Source organism: Falco naumanni, chromosome 5 (assembly GCF_017639655.2).
Source record: "Falco naumanni isolate bFalNau1 chromosome 5, bFalNau1.pat, whole genome shotgun sequence".
NCBI lineage: Eukaryota > Metazoa > Chordata > Aves > Falconiformes > Falconidae > Falco > Falco naumanni.
The window spans coordinates 72,540,847-72,562,152 of NC_054058.1; the positions used below are offsets into that span (position 1 = coordinate 72,540,847).

The following is a 21,306-nucleotide window of genomic DNA, read 5'->3' on the forward strand; positions in this document are numbered from 1 at the left end:
AGCGCGGACATGCAGATGGAGAGCAGGAAGAGAGGCAATGAGAGAGAATGTTAGCTCCAGTCCGGGGCGGCAACAAGACGGAGAAGAGCGAACGGACTTCATCACGCTGCCCGAGGCTGGCACGGGGCCGAGGCTGAGCGGTGCCGCAGGAGCCCAGCCACGCCGTGGGGCCCGGGCACCTGGGCAGGGCATCCCGCGGCAGCACGCACGGCACAGCGGTGGCCCCGCAGCGCCAGCAGCGCCGGGCAGAAAGGCTTCGCCAGCTGGGGTGGGTGGCTGAGCCCTGGGGCGGCTTTGGGGAAGGGGCTATCCCAGGGGCAGTGAGGGGACCCGGGACATGGCCAACACGGGGCTTTTGGGGCCAGTGAAGGTCGGGACGTTCTGCACTGGCTGAGGGTACGTCCGTGTGTTTACTACGGGAAATGGGACATTCATAATTGCATGAATTCAACAGCCAAAGCCTGAAGGATTCGACAGTGCTATTTGTAACAGCTGGGAGGAGAGGGAGGAGGAGGGGAAGAGACAGGGAAGGGACAGGACAGAGATTGGGGAAGGGCAGAAGAGGGAGGGGAAGGAAACAACATATGCATGAGAAAAAATGCCCCACAGCAAGAACAAGAAAGAGCGGCAAATACAGTTCAACATCTTTTCTGACTTTACCCAATAGCTGCGTGAAGTGTTTTGCTTTCATGAGTGTGAGAATAACAGCTACGGCTAAAGGTCAATGCAATATTATTGGGGCCTTGCAAGTGAGTTAGTGTCTCCCAGAGGGGATAATCACAGTGCCTCTGGTACGGAGGCTTGCTTGCTTCTGTTGCTGAGGTCTCTGCTGCGCCAAAGGACTTGCCCAGGCTGGCAGGGGAGAATTCTGCATTTGTAAGCAGGTGGGATATGTCGCATCTCCTCACAGGAGCAAGAGACCTTGCACCCACTGCCTGGGTGCTGGGCTGCTCTACCGAGCTTTCTCAAACTTCATCTTGTGCATCAAAAGATCCCTCAGCTGTGGCTACCAGGAGGGAGCAGGAAGCCTCATCTCACCTAAGTGACACGGCCACCTCCTCTGAGCAGAGACTCCTTGTCTCCCTGCTCTCCACTGCCAGGGCCCGCGCTGTACCAGGGGCTTCCAGCAACGGTTCAGTGGTGGCTACAAACGTCTCAAATGACCACTGCTTCTATTCAGAGTTTCGTCCCTTTTCTGCAGGTGAAGCGGCTGCAGGCAGAATGGGAAGAAACGGCCAGGAGCTGCGCAGAGCACACTGCCGTGGTCAGGCAGCCGTGCTGCTCTGGGCAGGGTTTGCTGGGCCAAATGGGACTGCAGGTGGCCAGCATTGTTGGGTGGCTGCCACATGTCACCGAGTGCAGGGCCAAGGCTGTGCTGTTTCAGCTGCAGGATCCAGCTCGGCGCTGCGCAGCTCACCGTGGAGACACTAGGGCAGCCCCAGGGCGGGCTGGCTGGCCGAGAGGGACTCGTGGTTATCCCCTGGGGAACGGCAGGCACCTCCAGGGACAGTGTCCCCACAGTGTCATGGTGACCAACCCGCTACGCTGCAGGAGTGATGTAGAAGAGCAATAGGACTTCTAAACACACTTGGAACACTCTCCCTCTCGTGCTTCTCCATGCAGGAGGGTCTCAGCCTCCAGCTACATTTTTTCCTGGGCAATTTTGCAAATGGTGCTGTAACTGGGCTGCGAGTCCTTTAGCCATGACTGCTTGCCTGCCTGTGCTCTGCCACGGAACTGGGAGAACTGGGAGCAAACCTGGGTGTCAGTAAACGTTTACAATAGGGCCAGAGCATTACCGATGTAAGAGCTGCTATGCCTTAACTAAATGTTACATCTCTTGCTGTGGGAAGCCTGTTTTGTCCTCCTCTGATCTCTTCTTTGTAGGAAAAGGAAATTGAGGGCTAGTACCCGTAGGAGACTTCCAGCCTCCTCATCTGTTGCCCCTGGGACTCTCCAAGCCAATCTTTCTCTAAGCTCTCACTGGAGTGTGCACAACTGTGCCAGACTGCCTGCAGAACTGCTCCGAGGTAGCAAGCAGGCCTCTTTCCATGTGGTTGTTTTACCTTCTGTTTGTTGACAAAAGAACTGGAATTTGAATGGGTGCCTTTGTATTTCTCCATACAAGAGGAAAAGCCCTTTTTCTGTGACTTCCACTTCTAGTCTGCTAAAGCCTGAAAGAACAGCCCTTACAGCTCTTCTGTGCTTGGGTGATAACCACAAGGTGGGACCTTCCTGGAGCTAAACTCAGCAATGCATGAACCTTCAGGCTTTAATTTTTCCCTCTTTTGGGCCACTTTGGCACTGACACAGGCTTGATGGGACCCAGAGCTCTTCTTATTGAGGTCTAGTCAAACCCCTCACGGCTCTTCCCAAGTCTCGCTCTGGACAAGCATGAGGCAGAGTCACGGTTTGCTCTTCTACTCACTCAGAGGGATGAGTGGATGGGCTGTGATTAGTAGATGTTAGTGACCAGATGAGGTGAAGCCAGCTGTGCTTGCTGTGACATTGACACATGCTGAGACTTGCTACCCACAATACCCCTGTCTCCTTGTAGGCAATGCACATCAACGGCAAAAACAGACCCCCGCCAGTCACCAGCGGCAGGAAGCGCTGAGCTGGTGTCAGATCGGTGGGTCATCTTGAATTGAGCGGAGCGTCTCCCTGCAGTAGGTAGGTGCTCTCTCAATTGCTACATTTTTCACAGCAGCCCCTAGAAACTTGCTTTTCCACATACCCAGCCTCCATCAGGTAATTTCTAACCAGCCTGTGTTTCCCCACTCCCTTGCTGACTGCTGAACCATGTCTACGTGGAAAAGCTGCAGAGGTGGACTGGGCTCAGGAGTGCCCCATCCTCAGCCTGACATCCTGCGGTGAACACTGGGAAAATGCCATGGCAACCAGGAGGGAAGAGCATCCTCCAGCCCGCTGCTCTGAGCTGCCAGCAGAATGTGTGGCGAGCCCTCCTGCCACCCGGGAGCCCCCACCACAGTGCCGGTGGCCCCACTGCAGTACGCCTCCATGAGCAGCAGCCTCCTCCCACGGGGAATCCATGAAGCGAAGGATGCGTTTTTACAGTTACCTACAGAGATGCATTAAGCATCTTTAAATCCAGCTGCTGCAGGAAAGCAGGACGGAGACCTGCCAAGCCTCCATCACGGGACTGTAGGTTTGCCTTCCTCTTTGGTGGCTGCACCCAACACGTGAGAGGCGGGGTGCTCAGGGGACCCACTCGGGGGCTCACAGGACAGCATGCTGCTGTGAGCACCAGCTGGGACTTGCTGGCTTTGCGGCCAGTAGCAGCCTAGGGGCTCTAAGCAGGGCTGTAGGGATGCCCTGCATGGTGTTGCCGAAGGATGCTGCTGTCACCCTGCTCAGGACTCTGCTGCTCAACTGGAAGGCCACCTCCTCTCCAAAGCTCAGTGCAGTACAAATAACTTCCCGTATGCCCCAAACTCCCTCTAGGGAAGACGCTGAGAAGCGCAGATCTCAGCTGGCCTCATCAACACCCATCTCCAGCTTTTCATCAGCTCTCCATGGACAATTCCCTTGACGGTGGAAAGCAAGCTCAGCTCTGCTTTGTACATGAGTTTAGACACCATGAAAGACAAAAAGCCTACAAGGAAACAGGGGGTTGTATCTGCAGCGGCTGAAAGCTTGCACCAGAAATGTTACACCATTTAACTGAAACAGAATTAATTGATGAGTTTATATAGAAAGAGGTAGCTTTACCCTAGGAGCTAAATGCCTAAAGGGCTTATTTTTCTTCTCTCTCTCTTTCAGATCTGTAGAAATACAAAGCAGTTGTGGGTTTCCAGAACAGCACCTGAAAAACTCAGTTTTGCATCTAAAATTCTGCTTCACATGATACATTTGGCACATTCGGCTGTTGCTTAAAGATAAACAAACAAGCAAACAACAAACAAACAAACAAACAAGAACCCTTTGCAAAGCACCCTCTAACCCAGGTTCTTGGCTGTGTTAGCTGGAGCCCCAAACTGGAACCGTGGTGACACTTCAGATGCTTCTGGCTTGAGTCAATATGAGCTCTCATTTAGCTTTACGGGCTGGCTGATCAGCATCACACCAGCCCTGTCAGCAGAGGTGGGAGGTTGAGATCTGAGTGTGACTATGTGCAATGAGGAATGACACAAAGCCTGATGAGGCTGGATGGCCATGGCCAGTCACAAGACAAGGGGACACTGAACACAAATGCCATCTCACACACGGTTCAACGTTGCACATTTAATGCGTGAGTCACCCTGAAGCGCATGAGTTCAGCCTCTGGTACTAATGCAGTTCTTCAGCTGGCATTTGCATCGCTAGCTATGACTCACTGGATCACTAATCAGAAACGTACACCTCTCATTAGTTAGCGTCAGCTTTATTGTGGTAATGGATGCCACACAATGAATCCATTTCAGTGTTCAGCAGCAGCTCTGAGCTGCGGGGTCCTCGCACTGCTCCTGCTCAGTGGAACGACTGCTCGGCATCTGCTGCTGCATGAGCTCTGTCCTGGGAATGGCTGTGAAGTTCAAGTCAGAGAGACGCCAAGACGTCTGGTCGCTCTCCTGCAGCTCAGCTTAGCAAAGGCTGCTGTGTGTTGGGACACCGGATCTTCAAGGATCCCGTTCATGATAAACATGAAGATGGCTGCTGCTGGTCTCATGTCAGCCTTCAGAGACATGCTCTATCAAAGGAACGGTCAGGGTAGCTCCCAGCGGAGCAAAGTTCCTGCGCCCCCAACTCAAGAGTCATCGCTTATTCCCGTGGGACAGCACAAATGGAAGTTGTCACTCTGCTGCCACTGTCACCGCCGAACTACGGCGTCTCAGTGAGGGCTGTGCGGAAGGCTGTCTCAGCAAGCGGGCACACTACTGCTTTGGGAGCAGAACCTTCCTGTGACAGCACGCAGTGCATGGGCACAGCAGCGCTCCCCTCCCCGTGCTCAGCCCTGGCCGGTCACACGGGGCCTGAGGAGCGGGGAGGATGGAATAAATGTTGTCTCTAGCCATTGCCTTAGCTCTGACCTTATGTTCTCATTCTCAGTATTTCTTGGCCTCTTTCTCAGTCCCTCTTGTCAAACGTCCTCCTGTGGAAGACCATCTTGGAAGGAGATACAGCCAGAGTTAGAGTTACGGAGAAAGCGGTTTGTGTCTTCTGCTCCTGGGGTCCCCAGCCGGGACCCTCACAGACTTCTGCAAGAGAAACGCACCAGGGCCTGCCCTACAGCCACCACGAGCAAAGAGAAGTTACCTGCTCTTAAGTGTAACTACTGTAAATTCAGAATTTAATGTGGTTAGAAAGAAGCTCCAGCCAGGAAACTGGCCACCACAGGCAAGCTGCTCCGCCTGCTTCAGCAGCAGCTGTAGCCCCCGGGGCGGGGGCACTGGCAGCTTGTGGATGGTTCCTGCAAGGGCACCTCATCATCCCTGAGGTCCGTAGAACTCCATGACACTGCTGGCTCTAGGTAAGAGCTTCACAACCCTTCCTGGAGCAGAGCTAAATGTAAGAATAATAGAAAAAGCTGCAGCATCAGGCCACAGCCCTCTGGTCCTCCAAGTGCCCCGCGGAGGGACTTGGGCAGGCTCTGGCTACAGCACCGCCCGGGCCTGCATGAGCAGCACCCTTCAGCTCCCGAGGAGATGCTTCAAGGGTGATCCTGGCTGGCAGCAGCGATCATGCCAGCACAGGCCCACCCTCCTCCCTAGCAGCACTGCTGTAAATTTAGGGGTGGCTGTTGTGGGAGGTTTAGGTAATACTGTCGTTCTCAGGACAGGCCCAAGGACTGGAAAATGTGTCCTGAAATGGGTCATCTAAGCTTATTTAACTGCTCTTTACATTATTTTCTGAATTTACAGCAATTTCATAAAAGAGAGGAATTTTCACAATGAAGCAGAGTGGCTGACATCATTAAATATTCTATTTACAGCTGACTTCTTGGGAAATATTTCAAGTCTTTGACATCAATTGGGAGCATAAAAATTTCAGAGATGAAAGGCCATGACTTTCAGAAAAAAGAATGAGAACATTTAACTCCGCAGGACAGCTGGAAGTGCCAAACACTGGGTGGCAGGGTGGGCAAGGAGAGGAAGATGGACTGCACTTCCCTGGTGCAGGTGGGCAGGGTCTCTTACAGAAGGTGACATGCATCAGTACCATGTCACAGGGCAGGAGCTCCAGCACGGTCTGTTGCTCCTGGGAGAGACTGGGACGAGGACAGCACAGGAATCAAGGGGAAGCAGTAGTGGAGGACAGGAGTGGGTTAAAGAGAGGCGGAGGATGGAGAAGGGGAGTCTCCTAGAAATGGGGGGTACCTGCACATCTCTGTATGGGGAACAGCAGATCAACCGTACACAGTGATCTGGATGGACACGGGAAGCAAGGGAAGGAAAGAGGGCAGGCAGTGGGGGCACTCCGTTCGGACTTCACACAGGTGTTTTTCACTGCTGGCTCTGGAGACCAAAGCGGGCTGAGGGCAGACAATTCAGCAGCCCCTCCATGGCCCCAAAACAGGTCTCAGCCAAGGGCTGATGCCTGGCATGGGTACACTGTTGGAGATGCCGTGCCTGGTTGCCATTAAAAGCTGATGACGCCCATGTTCTCTAGCGTCACTGAAGATGTGCACAGTCAGTGCTTTTTAGGAGAACGAGGCTTGGCGTGCCTGGTTTCAGAAGGGTCCCCAAATGCAGTTAAACTAAGTGCATTCAGCTCAGGACCCCGTGGTTCCCGACTGAGCAGCGCAGGGAGAAGGGACCACATGTGAGCCACCGGTCTCCAGGGAACGGCCATAATCTGCATTTGGGGCTAAGCCCAGACAGATAAAACTGTGTAGCTGGGCAAGACTGTTCCACACTGCACCATTAACTGGGAGTTGGGTTACCTACTGAGAGGTGGGTCACTGGTACAGCCAGGCTGGCACTGCCAACACAGGCACCAGCGGGGAGATGTGAGCCAGCTGAAGGATGGAGCTACACAAACACTCACTCCCCTGGGGGTATGTCAGGATAGGACACTTTGTCCCCACTCTACAGCTTGAAATGCCACCAGCTGTGCTAGCACCACGTGGACTTGTAACCCATCACGGTGATGATCTAGTTAGAAAAACCTTTCCAAAACAAGGGCTCCCCTTGGCTCAGAGCTCCCTGCTGAACTGGCACCTCGCCGACCCCCAGCAACCGCCCACCAGTGATGCCAGTGGAGCTGCTCACTGTGGCTTTGCTACTGCGGGAGGTGTGTGGCTGCACCCTGAAAGGGTAGAGCGAGGTGGGACAGTTTGGTTTGCTTCCTGCCGTAACTTTCCATTTCAAAGCCTTGCAAGGGTTCACTCTCAAATCTGGGGCGCTAATTTAGAGGTTTTTCGTTTAGTTTCACAGTTAGGTGGGTAAGTCGGGATGAAGGCGTGGGGCAGAGGGGCTGCTGCTGCCATGGGGACAGCAGCTCGGAAAAAAGGCTGGGTGCCAGCAGGTCAGTGTGTAGCCTGGCGCTGAGGATGTGGGGCAGCGCAAGGGACACCAAGAGGTCAGCGCTGCTTGGGGAACGTAACGGTCACAGCTCCAGCGTGGCAGAGGGAACCGGCGTCTCCTCAGTGCCGTGAGGGTGAAGGAACCCACACAGGGCTTTGTAAGAGAAAAGAGGCTCCTGCATGTCCTGGGGTCCCTGTGCTGTGACCTTTCAGATCTCCTGGGCTGCTAGGCTCCACGCAGGTCTGTGTGGGGAGGAGGAGAACAAGGGGTGAGAGGATCTACCATGCTTAGCGCTGCGTAGATGCCTCTGAGCTAGCAGCCAACTCACCAACCTGGAGATGTGTGCGACCCAGTACTGTGCTCTGCAGGACACAGCTGCTGTGAGCACCCGTGGGAGGGATGCCCAGCCGCACCCCCTGCCTGGAGCCATGTGTAAGACCCCCCAGCTGTGCCCTGCCAAAACACCTCCCTGCAGGTCACCAGAACTCGCTTGTTCCAGAAACCTCGCTGAGCTCTGCCTCAGCGAGCAAAGGTCGGGGTGGTGCTGCTGTGACCTTTCTAAGGGCTGTCACAGACCACCCTCGTGACAGCTCCCACTCAGCCGTGACTGACCAGAGCTCTAATACATAGTCTGACAACATTTGGAGATCCTTTGAAATGAAAAGCACTAGAGAAACACACATTGTTATTAATTGTTCAGGAGCAAACATTTAGAAGTGAAACCCACAACTAAATACAGCAGCTTAACAATAGCATCGAGACAGAGGAGGGACATGAAACAACAGGAAGGCCATTTAAAGGGAAAAAGCAACAGTGAGAGCTCGCTACGTGTGCGGTGTGTAGAGAGGAGCCATGAACAAATCACACCCACTTCTGGAAAGCATGTCTCAGCATCGTCACCTCCCATGCAGCTGAGAAGTCCTGACATCTCTGAAATGCCCCTCAAAACACGCCCTGGATTCCTCGGCACAGTTACACTCTGCTTATGCACCTCCCCGTCCCCCCCACGGACGCCTAAGCCCTGCACCCCACCCCCACCCCTGGCCAGCAACCAGCTTCTTACCGTGCCGCGACCACAGGTGACTTCTTCCCGGGATCTAACGTGGACCCGGCTGGTTCCTCCCCCAGTGATCGTGTATCCTTATTCAGTTGCTGTAGTCGGGAACTTAGCTCACTGATCACAGTTGGCTTGTCATCATCAGCCCCATGGATTGGCCTGCTCTCCATGGGGTCCCCCCATAGCTTGGACCTTCTCTGAAAGAGGTAGCGTGGCCGGCCAATGCTGGCTGATGCCAGAGTGGCCGCATGTTGCTGGGAGATGAGCTCGCTGTCCGAAGACTGCTTCAAAAGTGGGTCCCTGAAAGTAACTGGCCCCTTGCTGAGCTGGGACTTGAGTTTTGGCTTTGGAGGCACTGGTGGCTTCTCGAGTATAAAAGTTTGTCCATCCGCAAAGGAAGTGTATGTGTCAGTAGGCTCCCCGCTTTCTGAGGACAACGTAGACATGCTGGAGACCGTAGAGATGGTGCTTGTGGTCTCCAGGTGATGGTCACTTGAACTTCTGGTGTCCACCTCTTCCACTCCCGAGTCTGCAGCAGACTCTGGGGCTACGGGGGCATCAGAGGGCTTCCCTGAGGGTGTTCCGCCAGTGGTAGAAGGTGCTACTGCTGCCGCTGGTATGGATGGCGTGCTAGGCGTAGCCAGGTGGCTGACTGGTGTGCCAGGGGTGGTGACCAGTACCCCGTTCGCAAACTCATCTGGTGGAGGCACCAGCCCTATCTTGGCCAGCTCCTCCCTGGTCTCTTCGTCACTTGAAGACAACTGAGCTGGCGGGAGGGTAACCGTGTAGGGCTCCACTTCTTCCTCCGAACTCCCTTGTCCCAATGTCTTGTCAGAGGCTGGACTGACTGGAGGCTTTCCCACAGGACTGGGCTGGGTCTCTGCTTTGGGCGACTCTGCTGGCTCTGTGCATGCTTCAGGGACAGCTGGTTTCTCCTCTTTTACCTCAAGACCTATCTCGTCTTGGCCATTACTTGTGGCATGAACCATGATGAGGCCAGCGGTCTTCTGCTGTGATGTATCCACTATGCTAATAATCATGGACTTCTTGTCTTCTTGTTTTTTCTCCTCCTTCCCAGGTGTTTCTGCTCTCACCTCAGTTTCTTTTCTCAGTGTGGACGGAGTCCCCCATGGGCCCTTAGTGGGGGCCAAAGTCCCAGAGTCTGTTCCGATTGCCCCTTTGCCTCCAGGTGAGTACGCAGGGGACACTAAACTCTCCAACTCCCCCCTCTCTGGTTCTTTGGTTTGGATGTCCACAAACAAGGGTGCTGCTCTGTCTGAGTCTGGGCTGTGGATCGGGGTGGGCGACCGGGATGGGACTTGAGTTGAGAGGGCCCGTTCCCTTGCGGCCAGCGCAAGCGCCAGTGGTGAGTTTGGATCCAAGGGCTTTCCTGTTAGGGGGTGGATGAATGTTGAGGATGAGCTGCTAATTAATGGCTTTAAAGCTGAGACAGGGGAAGGCAGTAGTACATCTCGGCTTCCTAACAACCGCTCATCGATAGACCTGGACTGCTGCAAGGATGGCATGTCGCTGCTGGGGGGGCTTCCTTCGATGGCCCCAACCGAGAGGAAGACAGTGGATTTCCGCCTCTCATCCAGACGACGGTCTCTGTCCTTCATGACTCCAGCAATGGCAGTGGCGAAGGGGATGCTTGTGGCTTCAACCTGAGCAATGCCAGTGTGGTGCTGATACTCCACTCCACTCAGGCGATGGCTCCTGCGGGTGGGAGAGGGCTCCCTTGTAAAGCCTCCGGTGATGGCCAGTGCTGCTCTCTCCTGCGCATCCTCCACTTGCAACTGCTTCACAAGGGGACTCTTCTTCCTCTGCGGCTTGGTGGGAGCAAACAGGCTGACATTGAACTGACCCATGTTGGCATAAGGGTTGTCAATCACTCTCCCCTTCCTCTTCAGCTTCTCCGGGGGGGTTGCAGACGGGCCAGGCCGAGGGATCTCTGTTGGCTCCACGGGAAGATGAGAGGAATCCTGTAGGATTATCATGGATCGGGCCCTCTTCTGCCTTTCAGGGTAAGGAATGGAAGTCCTCGCCTGATCATACATCTCAGCTGCGCTAATGACCTGTGGGAGTCCATGGAGTTTAGCCTCTAGGCTTGGCTTAAAGCTTGATCGTATGGTATCATAGGCTCTTCCAGGGGGCGGAGGTGGAGAGAAGGATGGAGGGGGGCCTGTGTCAAAGTAATATGGAGAAGGAGGTGGGGGTGGGGCTGTTTGAGGTGGTGGTGGAATCCCATGTCCTTCCCTAACAGTGTCTTGCATTGATGTGCTCCGAGGAAACTTCCCATCTAGCAAAGAAGCAGCAAGTTTCTCGTCTTCACCTGGAAAACAAGAACAGTGAAGTCAGAGAGGACGTCTCCAGAGAACCCAGAGTGCAGCAGTCACCGCAAATTGGATATACGACATCCCTTTCTTCCCCCCACCCCGGTTCCTTTCCGAGTTGACTTTTCCCTTCATCTTTTACTTGCTCCGTGTAAGCGTTTGCAGTTCGGCCCTTTGCTCATGTTCACTTGGCACGGGAGGATGGCCACAGACTCTCACCATGTCTTACATTGTTTTAAATCCATCAGACAGTTGTGCCCAACACTTTCCAACCGGGCTGAATGCTCTGCAGACCAACGCGACACTGACAGAATTGAACACTTGCTCGATCAAACCTCCCGACACCCAAGTGCCGATGTGCGAGACAGCTGAGCGCAACCAGGCTGTGCAACTCACAGCAAACAGTGCCATCTCCCAGGCGCGGGTTCTCGCGCTCTCCCGCTCGCTCTTCTTGTGTCACACTCCCCCTTTCCCCCAAGGGGTTACATATGCTTCAGCACGCTAGACTGAATTCAGAAGCAGGGTCTATCCCAAACTTAGTTACATGATTCAAGAATTGGAAGTACCCAAGGAAGCCAGATTCTCTCATTCTTACTATTAACTTACTACCTGGGTGCACAGTGAAACTTTTTTCAGGTACTTGTAATACTCAAGTGAAAGAGTACGAGAATCTTGCAAAGTAAAGCAATAGGAGGAAAAATCCATTAATATAGCAAGTACTTGTGTGGATGAGAGTTAACCAGCCTAGCCTGCTCCAGCCTTCTCCACCAGCCTGCCCCTCTTCACCGAGTCCCGCTTCGCTATGCTCATCACTTACTTGCCATATCTCCTTCTTTTCAGTCACAGTTCAGCAGTTTTCAAGGTTTCAAATTGCTCTTGAGAGAATGCTCAAGATGGCAGAAAGCCACGTTTTGGCACAGCAGCACACTGACCACCTGCTTTTTTGGCTCTAATGCTTTTTTCTGTAATGTCCACCAGCATTCAAAGTGCTTTGGCAACTGTGCCTTGTATTACGTTAGCAATTTCAGCAAATGCCTGCAGATGCAGAGTCCACTGGGTTCCCTGGAAAAAGGGAGCATTTTGGCCAGTGGGCACCGAACTTTACATCTCGTCACATTGTTCAGACTATGGCTGTGTTCAAAGCCATGCTATTTTTGCTGAACGCAGGCTTGGGGATTTTTAACACCAAGGTAGCATAATGAACTGGAAGCACGAAACAAGTTCAAAGAGAGACTGAACAAAGGTATGGAGGATGCACTTTTTCTGGGCTATTATGTGCACAGAAACCTCTGAAATGAAGACACAGCTGCCTGGGTGAGTATTCAGGAGAAGCCTCCTACCACTGCCCTGTTTTCACTCTTTCCTGGGCATCCGCTTAAGAGCAATGCTTGAGACAGGATCCTGCACTAGATGGAGCCCTGGTTTGGTTCAGTGTAGACACTGACCTGTTTTAACAGTGTGAAGATCCAAAAAACCCCCCAAAACCAAACCCCATGCTTTTATGCTTATTTGTATTTCTCGCCTGGAAATGGCCAAGAATTGAAACAAGGAAATTTATGCAGCACCGAGCTCTGTTACCAGGCCCAGACTGTTACAGAACATGGTCTAGTGCCATTACAGCTTGTCTTACGGATGTGCTGACCATCCTGTAGCTAGGTACCACTGTGTTGAGTGCAGAGCTATTGCAGGAAATAAAATTTGAAAGCAGGTTCATCTTTCTTCGATCTCCGGATCTGCAAAGAGCAGACTGGCCAAGTAGCAGCCAGACCAGAGGAGAAACAGACACCAACAGTCACTCAGCTGCTGACCATGAAGAGTTACGGATTTAGTAGCCCCTGTTCTACCTGCTGGGGCTTCCACAAGCCCCAGCAGCACACAGCCCCTCCTGTGAAGTTATTTTAAAGCGTTAAAAGCTAAGTATTTCAAATGAAGGAAGGGTGAAGGGGACAGATAACCTAAATGTATTCAAGGCATGGGTATTAGTTTTTCTTTTATTGTACATACCTGCTTCTGTAATTCTTTGTTTTATTCCCTCTATCGCCCACCTGTTATTTTCCTCTGCCATAAGCACCTGTCCTCTGTTTTTTCTTAAATGAGGTGGGGAACGCTATGGAAAATGATATCCAAAGCACTACCAAGTTCAATGACCAGCTAAACATCTCAAAAGGACCTAGAAAGGAATGCACCAGCAGGGACTCCATGAATTTCAAGGACAGACACAAACTCCCACACCTGAGAAGGAAGCACCCCTTGCAACTGGACGGGCTCGGGGCTGGCTGACTGGGAAGCAACTCTGTGGAAAAGAACTCGGGGGCTTGGTAGGCAGCGAGGTGAACATGGGCTGGCCCTGTGCCTTGGCAGCAAAGGCCAGCGGTGTCCTGGGCAGCGTGAACAGGAGCAAAGACACCAGACAGAGCGAAGAGGTTACCCCTCTCACTCCCACTCATGAGACCACACCTACAACACTGCTGCATCCAGTTTTGCAGCCCCCAGTACAAGAAATATATATCAACAGTGTGAAGGGAGTTCAGTGGAGAGCCACCAAGATGGTCAGGGCTGGAGCTCTGGCTCTGTCTGGAGAGGCTGACGGAGCCGGGCTTGTTCAGCCTGTGGTAGGAATGGTTTTTGGGGGGACCTAACAGCAGCCTTCTGGTACCCATGGGAGGTTATTAAGAAGATAAAGCCAGGCTTTTCACAGTGGATGACAAGAGGCCATGGTGGGGCGAAAAGAAGCAATGGGCAAAACCGAAATGAGAGGTTCTGACTGATAAAAGGAGAAATTTTATGATGAGGACAGTCGAGCAGCAGAACAGGCTGCCCAGAAAGAGTGTGCAGTTTCCAACCTTGGAGGTTTTCAAGGCCATACTGGATAGAACCCTGAGCAACACGATTTGATGTCATAGCTGACCCTGCTTTGAGATGGAGGTTGGACTGGAGACCTCCTCCTTCCAACCTCAATCATCCTTTGATCGTACGACAGAATAACAGTGGCTTCATTACAGTTCTGGTTCCCAAGGTTGTAGCAGGAATAATACCTGTTCCCTGTGAAAATGAATGTCTCCTATTGCTTCCCAGCAAGAAAATCAACACTCAGGACAGATCACTGATGGGAGAGGTGGGAGGAAAGCAAATTCTTGGCAGGCTCTTTCCTCACTACCTGCAACTCACCATTCTGACGTAGCTCCTCTGCTCGCTGTATCTGCATGCTTGTCATCTGAGTCCTGCATAAACAACCACATCCACACACTCACCTGCCTCTCCTCCTCTCGGTGCAGCTTGCTCACTCCCTATATTCTGTTGACAACACTGCCTCAATACTCAGTAGTCGGCTTCCCCATCCCTCCTCCAGCCTCACAGATCAAAGGCACATCTAGCCCAGCGTGCTGCCTGGCAGTGGCCAGTAATAACTGCCTGAGGAAGCATATAAGAAGGCAGCAAGCACCAAGTGCTGCTTCGCCCCTCCCAAATACTCTCAGCTTCCAGCAATTTGCTGATCAAGAGCTGGCTGAGTCAGACTGCCTTTGTCTTTAACCCTTGGTGGACTTTCTTCTTCCAGATGCTTGGCCCTGCTCTTTGAACTGACTCGAGTTTCTTGCGCTCCCAATATCCTGCAGCAGTGGCTTGCCAGCCCCGCATGCAGAATTACCTCCTTTTCTTTCTTTTGAAACTCTGTCAATCAGTTTAATTTGATGCCCACCTGGTCTGTAAAGACCTTTAACAAGGCTTTCTGTGAACTGTGTTGCTGTGTTATTATGTTCTCTTATTCAAATCTTTCACTACCCATTCCTACTGTGATAGCGAATTTTGTAAAATACGGTCTTCGTGATAGAATAAAAGGAAACTCCTCACTGATGTTTAAATGTGATCATGCTGGCAAAATGAAACCTCTCCCTTAACATGGAGAAGCATCTGTTTATAGTTAAGCATAAGACTAATCACTGCTGAGTTTTATTTACTGTCTGTGCAGGATATAGCTCTGCTCAGGGAGTCTCCAAAGTTGAGCAAAAGCAACCAGTAATCCTTTGGGAGCAGGCTTGAAACATGATGTCTTGATTAAGTACTGAATTTACGGGTTGCGTTCAATCCTTGCAGAGCAGACTGGACCCTGCACAGATCCCTGCAGAGGTAATGAGCACACAGCTGGACAGAAATCCCCCTGCTGAAAGCAGTGCCAAGGACAAGGGTCCTCCCGAAAGGCGAGGGACCAGCTACAAGACTGGTGAAACCATCCTGGCAGTTTTTCATTTGAAATGGAGAAATAATCTATATGAGTTTGTCTAAAATGCTGGCAGCTGAAAGCACAGCGCTCTTTTATCCAACCCTATTCCTATTGACTGCAATGTCGACAGTTCGTTACTTGTAAATATATTCATTTTTCACTTCTATCTTAACACTTGCCTGTTGCTAAATGCTGCGTTGGGCAATGGGCAGGCCTCGGCCCAGGGGATGGGCAGGCTGCAGGAGAAGGAGCCTGGCCAACTCCTGCAGCATTCAGAGAATTTCTACACAGTTCAGGGGTACCCAAGCAATAGCAGAGCAGCCCTCCACCAATGCGCGCATCCACAGAACAGACTATCAGCTGACAAGAAAAGTCTCCACTGATGAGCCTCAGCCAGACTCTAACATGCAGCACAACACTGGGGGAAGGCAGTTCCTTTAAATTTGTAGCACCTGAACTACATTGCCCTTTCACTCCCTCTGATCTCAACCCAGCAACTACGCTGTTTGCCATTCCCCTGCGGTGCAGGACACACAGGGTGTCTGAGCTCTTTGCTTCCCAGCACACTCTGCCACCAGCAACCAAGCGCTCTCGCCTCCTCTACACCTCACACCGATGGTCTGCCAGATGAACGAGAAACCTTGTGAACTATTCCAGGTTCTCAAGAGGGATGGTGGAGGTGAGAATGAGCAATGAGAAAAAGATAGCATCTGTCTGTCACAAATGGCATGACCCTTTGTGTGCTGCCCGTGACCTCCCTCTGTGCCTGGTCCATCTTCCATGTCCACAACTGGAAGATTAAACTTCAATGACAAATAAACAGACATGTCCCTTTGCTAACTGCCATTGAGATTTCATCTCAGTTCTCTTCAAACAGTGTATACTGTGTCTTCGTAGCAGTAGGGTGTACATGCTTCCTACAAAGAGCAACACAACATCACCAGGACCAAATGATGGAGGTGGGTGCATGCAGGGATAAGGAGTCTGAGTCAAAACAGAACCTCCAGTGACCAGCAAGGACCAGCAAAGAACCCTATCTCTGAGCACCTAGACTAACTGCTCTGAAATGAGAACCACGCTCCCTGATGCGCACCCGACGCGCAGCTTGGCAATGTCACAGGTCTCATGGCAACACCCCTTCTGCAATTCAGAGCATACTCAATGCATTATTAATCTCTAAGGAAAACACAAAACCTCTCCGTAATGCTTTTGGGCCTGTTGCCATAACAGCCTAAATCCCTGTGAGAATCTAACTCTGTGCATTAATTTGGGCTAGCTAATGAGGTGGCTCTCTCCAGAGCACGCCCTACCGTTCCCATCCTTGCTCTCCCTGTGCAGGGATGGCAGAGCAGCTCCCACAGCCTCCCCTAAGCTAGAGCAGAAAGGTGCCAAGTGCCGTGGCTTTGCTCATGTCCGGAAGCAGAAAGCGGGTGCACATCACCATCCTCTGGTACACGGGGCTGGCATCAGCCCCAGGCAACAACAGAAGCAGCAGGAGGAGGAGTAAAGCCCACTGCTCTTCAGAGAGCAGTGAAATAACGGTACTGTTGTCCTGGTTTCAGCTGGGACAGAGTTCATTTTCTTCTTAGCAGCTGGTGCAGCACTGTGTTTTGGATTTAGTATGAGCACAATGTTGATAGACACTGATGTTTTAGTTGCTGCTAAGCAGTGCTTACTCTAAATCAAGGACTTTTCAGTTTCCCATGCTCTGCCAGTGAGCAGGTGCCCAAGCAGCTGGGAGGGAGCAGAGCCAGGACAGCTGACCCAAACTAGCCAAAGGGATGTTCCATGCCACAGATCGTCATACCCAGTATATAAACCCGGGGGGAGTTGGCCAGAGGCTGCCAATTGCTGCTCAGGTACTGGCTGTGCATCGGTCAGCGGGTGGTGAGCAACTGTATTGTGCACCACTTGTTTTTTTACATTTTACATTTTTTTTTTTTGTGTGTGTGTCTGGCCCCACCCCCCCTGCATTTTATTCCTTTCTCTCCCTCTCCATTTCAATTATTATTGTTGTCATTATTATGTTGATTTTATTTCAATTATTAAACTGTTCTTATCTCGACCTACATTTTACCTTTTTCCAGTTCTCCTCCCCATCCCACTGCGGGGGGGCGGGGGGAGCCAGCAAGTGGCTGCATGGTGCTTAGTTGCTGGCTGGGATTAAACCTTGACAACTGCGCTGGCTGCTATGGCACAATTGCAGCTAGGGTGAACATGAGAACCTGCATAGAGAGGGGAACATTGTGAGTTCACCCAGGATCAGGGAAGGACTGTCCCGGAGTGGGATGGGGGGGGCTGCATGCTCCCCCTCCGCTGGCAGAGCAGAACCCCAGTGCCTTTCTGAACACCAAGACACCACTTTGGAAGGTGCATCTGCCGCTGGCAGCCAGCGCCTGCAGCCTGTCGTGTTTGACATGGGGATACACACTACTTCTATCCGTGCAAAACCACCATCTACATTATCCTGAATTTGCTCAGGGGAGAGACTTAGTGGGTACCATGACAGTTCTGCAGACTTTCAAGTGTTTTTAACTTCTGATGCTGGAGCAGATGGCATGGTAGCTATCTTGGAAGCCTGACAAAGATTTTCTTTTCTATCAGCCTCCCCACTGCAATGCATTTCTTTTCTTCACATTTTTGTCAAAATAATTCTTCCATTCTGCTTTCTTTGCAGGCAGCCAAAGGTTAACAACCTTGGTCTCAAGAAATTTTTAGGTGCGAACATGAAATCTTTTGATCTTTTATCACAAGTCCCTGGGAAACGAAACCAGCTGTGTAATATATGCAAATAATTCAGAGCATTTCTTCACCAAAAAAACAAACCAACCAACCAACCCTTGCTTATTTTTCATCTAGTTCCTTACTTTTAGTAGTGATTTTTATCATGAAGTCAACTGACTGTACAGCGTATGAGCCTGTTCATTGTGGGAGTGAAATGACAGCTCAAGAAGGACTTCTAAAACAAGCCAGTTGCAACCCAATTTCTACTGTTTGGCTGTTTTCTATTTTAGCTTATCTGGAATTCCACAAAAATTAGCTGGTTTCTAAAAGGCAGCTGAAAACCTGCTTTTGATGTGTACTGTGGCAGGCAAACTGGAAACAAGAAGTTGCTGTCCCCTCCTCAACAGGAATTGGTCCCTTTCAGCGCAGACAGACACATGCCATCCTCGGACTGAACATCATCAAAAGCTACATGTGATTTTTTGCTGCGTTTATTGTCAGGTTATGCTTGGATGCTGTGCTCGCGACAGCTGCATCGGCTGGTCTACAACAGGGCATCGCCAGGTCTACTTCTAATCCTCCCTGATGCAGATTAAATTTAGTGTTTCTAATCCCCTTGTTGCATGGTGTGTGTAGCTGTAACAGCTGGGAACCCCGTGCCAAGGATCAGGGTCTCCATGCTCTAGGTTCCGAACAAAATAGATGTACATGGGACATCACACTCTGTGCTCATGAGCATATAAACCCTACACACAACCCAACAAACCTTACCGTCGTATAAACCCTACAAACTTCAAATCTCCCTTCTCACAGTTCTCTGCATACAGAGATCCTTGACAGCACACCTGCACGACGAGCATCACACAGCGAGGTGTGGGTTTAGAGGGACTTCCTGAGTCATTGACTCGGCCTTCACCAGCAAAAAGGAGCTCCTTACAGGCAAGTATTTCATATTTAATGTATACTTTTCCAGTTTATGATCTATTACTGGGTGAAGATGCTCTCTCACACAAGAGATCCCGTTTAATATGCTGTCCAGCTGTTTCTGTCTTGATTGAACCTTGAACAACTTCTGCTTAGAAGCATCTTTCCCAGGCACCAAGGCAGTCAGCTCTGCTCCCTTTCTACCACGTACATTAAAAGTACTGCAATGCATGAGCAACTAATTAATGCCTACATTCACTTCCAACACTATCTCATCATCTGCTTGGCCCAGGTTCTATTGCAGCTCTTCAGAATTAGGGGAGCTTGCTGCCTGCAGATTTCATGGCAGGACAGCAGCTTTATCAACACAGTGTATAAATACACACCAGGGCAGTCCCTTAAACACCCACTCTTTTTTTTTTTTAAAGATTATCTCTCCTAATGTGTTTTTCAGATAAATCATACACACATTTTATTATCTCCAGCTATCTACTACGTTCAGATCAATCTCATTTGGCACTACAGGTACCAACTGCTCTCGTATGAACACGAACGTGAGGCACGTATGCACAGCAATTCTCTGTACGTATATTAAAAAGTACATTTTGAATGCTAACCCTTGCATTTTTCAACTAATTTTTGCATTCTTGCTGAGATTGCGCTGCTCTCAGCTGTAGCTCAAAGCAGAATTTACCTTCTACTCACTTATTTTGTGTGTTAAGACAATCTGTTTTGGCATTACCATTACTATCAAATGATGCCTTGGATTTACTTAAAATTAACCCTTGCCACACAGCACACCACCTTTCTCTCTGCCCCCCAGGTTTGCTAGCTGAGTGGTAATGCTGTCTCCCCAGCTCTGACCTGCACAGCCCTCAGACCTTACGAACACTGTGGCTTGGTGCTACCACCCAGATGAAACCCACTGATACACAAAATCAAGAGAAGAAAATGAGATGCCCATACTGCCATTGTGCCACCAGCCCTTGTTCACTCTGCCTCATCCTCCCGTCTCCTTCTTCCAGCATATTTTTGGTTTTAGCTGCACCTTAAACCTTTCGGGGCTGGGTCTAAAGATCCTGACATAATCCTTAGATGACTGCCTGTTACAGACCCTGTCCTGTTTTTCCTTAGAAAAATTTCAGTTGTTACCTGCTCCACTGCCTCAGTCTGTGACAGCTCATGGTCACACACTCACCACCCATGTGCTCAGCACACTGGGTGTCCAGCCCAGCCATGACCACGGGCAGACAGAATATCACCCACCGATCCCTCATTAGCCAGCATGGAGGGTGGGAGAAACTCCCTGCTCCCTGGCAGCGCTGTAAAGACACTGAGAGAGCAAGGGACCTCTGGAGGTCTCCAGCCCAACCTTCTGCTCAGAGCAGTACCAGTGTCAGCGTTAGAATAGGCTTCTCAGAACACATGCAGCTTTCAAAGCAGAAATCATATTAAACATCCTCTCTTCAAAGATCTTCAGTTACAAGCCAGTAGAGAGGGCGGAGTTTTTCCTGCCGATTCCTGTGCAAGCATGAATGCTCCACGGGGATGACCTTTCCTCTTTAGGAAGGGATTTCCCCCCAGTTTGCCTTACCTACAGATTTTGTTCGTGGAATTCCTTTGCGCAGTGAAACATGGGGCTTCTCAGCTCCCGCAAGGACCCCCGAGTGTGCTGCCATACCCTGGCGTTCAAAGAGTGACTGGAAGAGAAAAAAAGGAAATTACCATTCTGGACATCAGCGAGACTCGGCTGAAAAGATGCCACACTTCCATCTCAGTCCACCTGATTCTTCTGACTAGAGGTGAAGCTGGGTAGCCAGGACTGCCACAGCCCCCAGAGGGGAGGCTTCCCTGGGGGCAAGGATGGGCCCCTTCCTCACCTCTACCTTCAGCAGTCCCTATTCTGTGCTGCCCCATCCCACGTGCCTCCAAAAGCTGCGCTATTGCTCTTGGAAGGGTTAACCCTCCCTCCGTCTCTCCCCTGCCTGCTTCCCCCCTCTGCCTGCTCCCCTGTCTTGCTTGCCTGTTCCCCCTGCCCGCCTGGTCTCTCTCTGCCTGCCCGCTCCCCCTGCCTGTCCTTCTTCCCCTGCCTGCCTGTCCCCCCTGCCTGCTCTCGGGTACTTTATGCCCAGAGTGGGGTGGCACAGCGATGCCGACTCCAGCAGCAGCCTTCCTCCCGTGGGAAGGCTTCACTCAGGCCAGTCTCAGAAGCAGCCTGTCCCATTTTACCTCCTGCTCCAGAAGCTGCCTCCCACTGCCTGCAGCACTTTCACAATCCAGACAGCCTGGAGCTGGCAGCCCCACTCCTACTCCATCCATGCTTCCCCTCAGAGACGGCGTTTTTCTCTTGATTCCTCCTAATTTCCAGCTTCACATCCTGAACACTGCACCCGGACTAAGCTCTCCGGCTCAGCTTTCCACACTCCTTGAGATCTGCTCTTATGCCCTCCCCATGGCAATCCCCATACTGGTGAGCAAGTGCCAAACAGCCTGGGTCAGCTCCTCCACCACCGCCCCGGCTCCTGCTCTGTGTCTCAGCCTTTGCCCAGTATGTCCCCTTCCGCTCCCCTAGGGAAACCCGCT

General features: G+C 51.5%; 1 protein-coding gene across 1 annotated transcript in view; it reads right to left on the reverse strand.

Moving 5' to 3' along the window:
- Positions 1-21,306, reverse strand: part of SHANK3 (SH3 and multiple ankyrin repeat domains 3) — a 362,955-nt gene that overhangs the window by 22,719 nt on the left and 318,930 nt on the right. Inside the window, exons 23-24 of the mRNA XM_040596580.1 lie at positions 20,318-20,423; positions 8,530-10,855 (exon numbers count right to left, since the gene is read on the reverse strand). Of these exons, the coding sequence (XP_040452514.1) occupies positions 8,530-10,855; positions 20,318-20,423 (2,432 nt within the window). The remainder of the gene's footprint in view (positions 1-8,529; positions 10,856-20,317; positions 20,424-21,306) is intronic.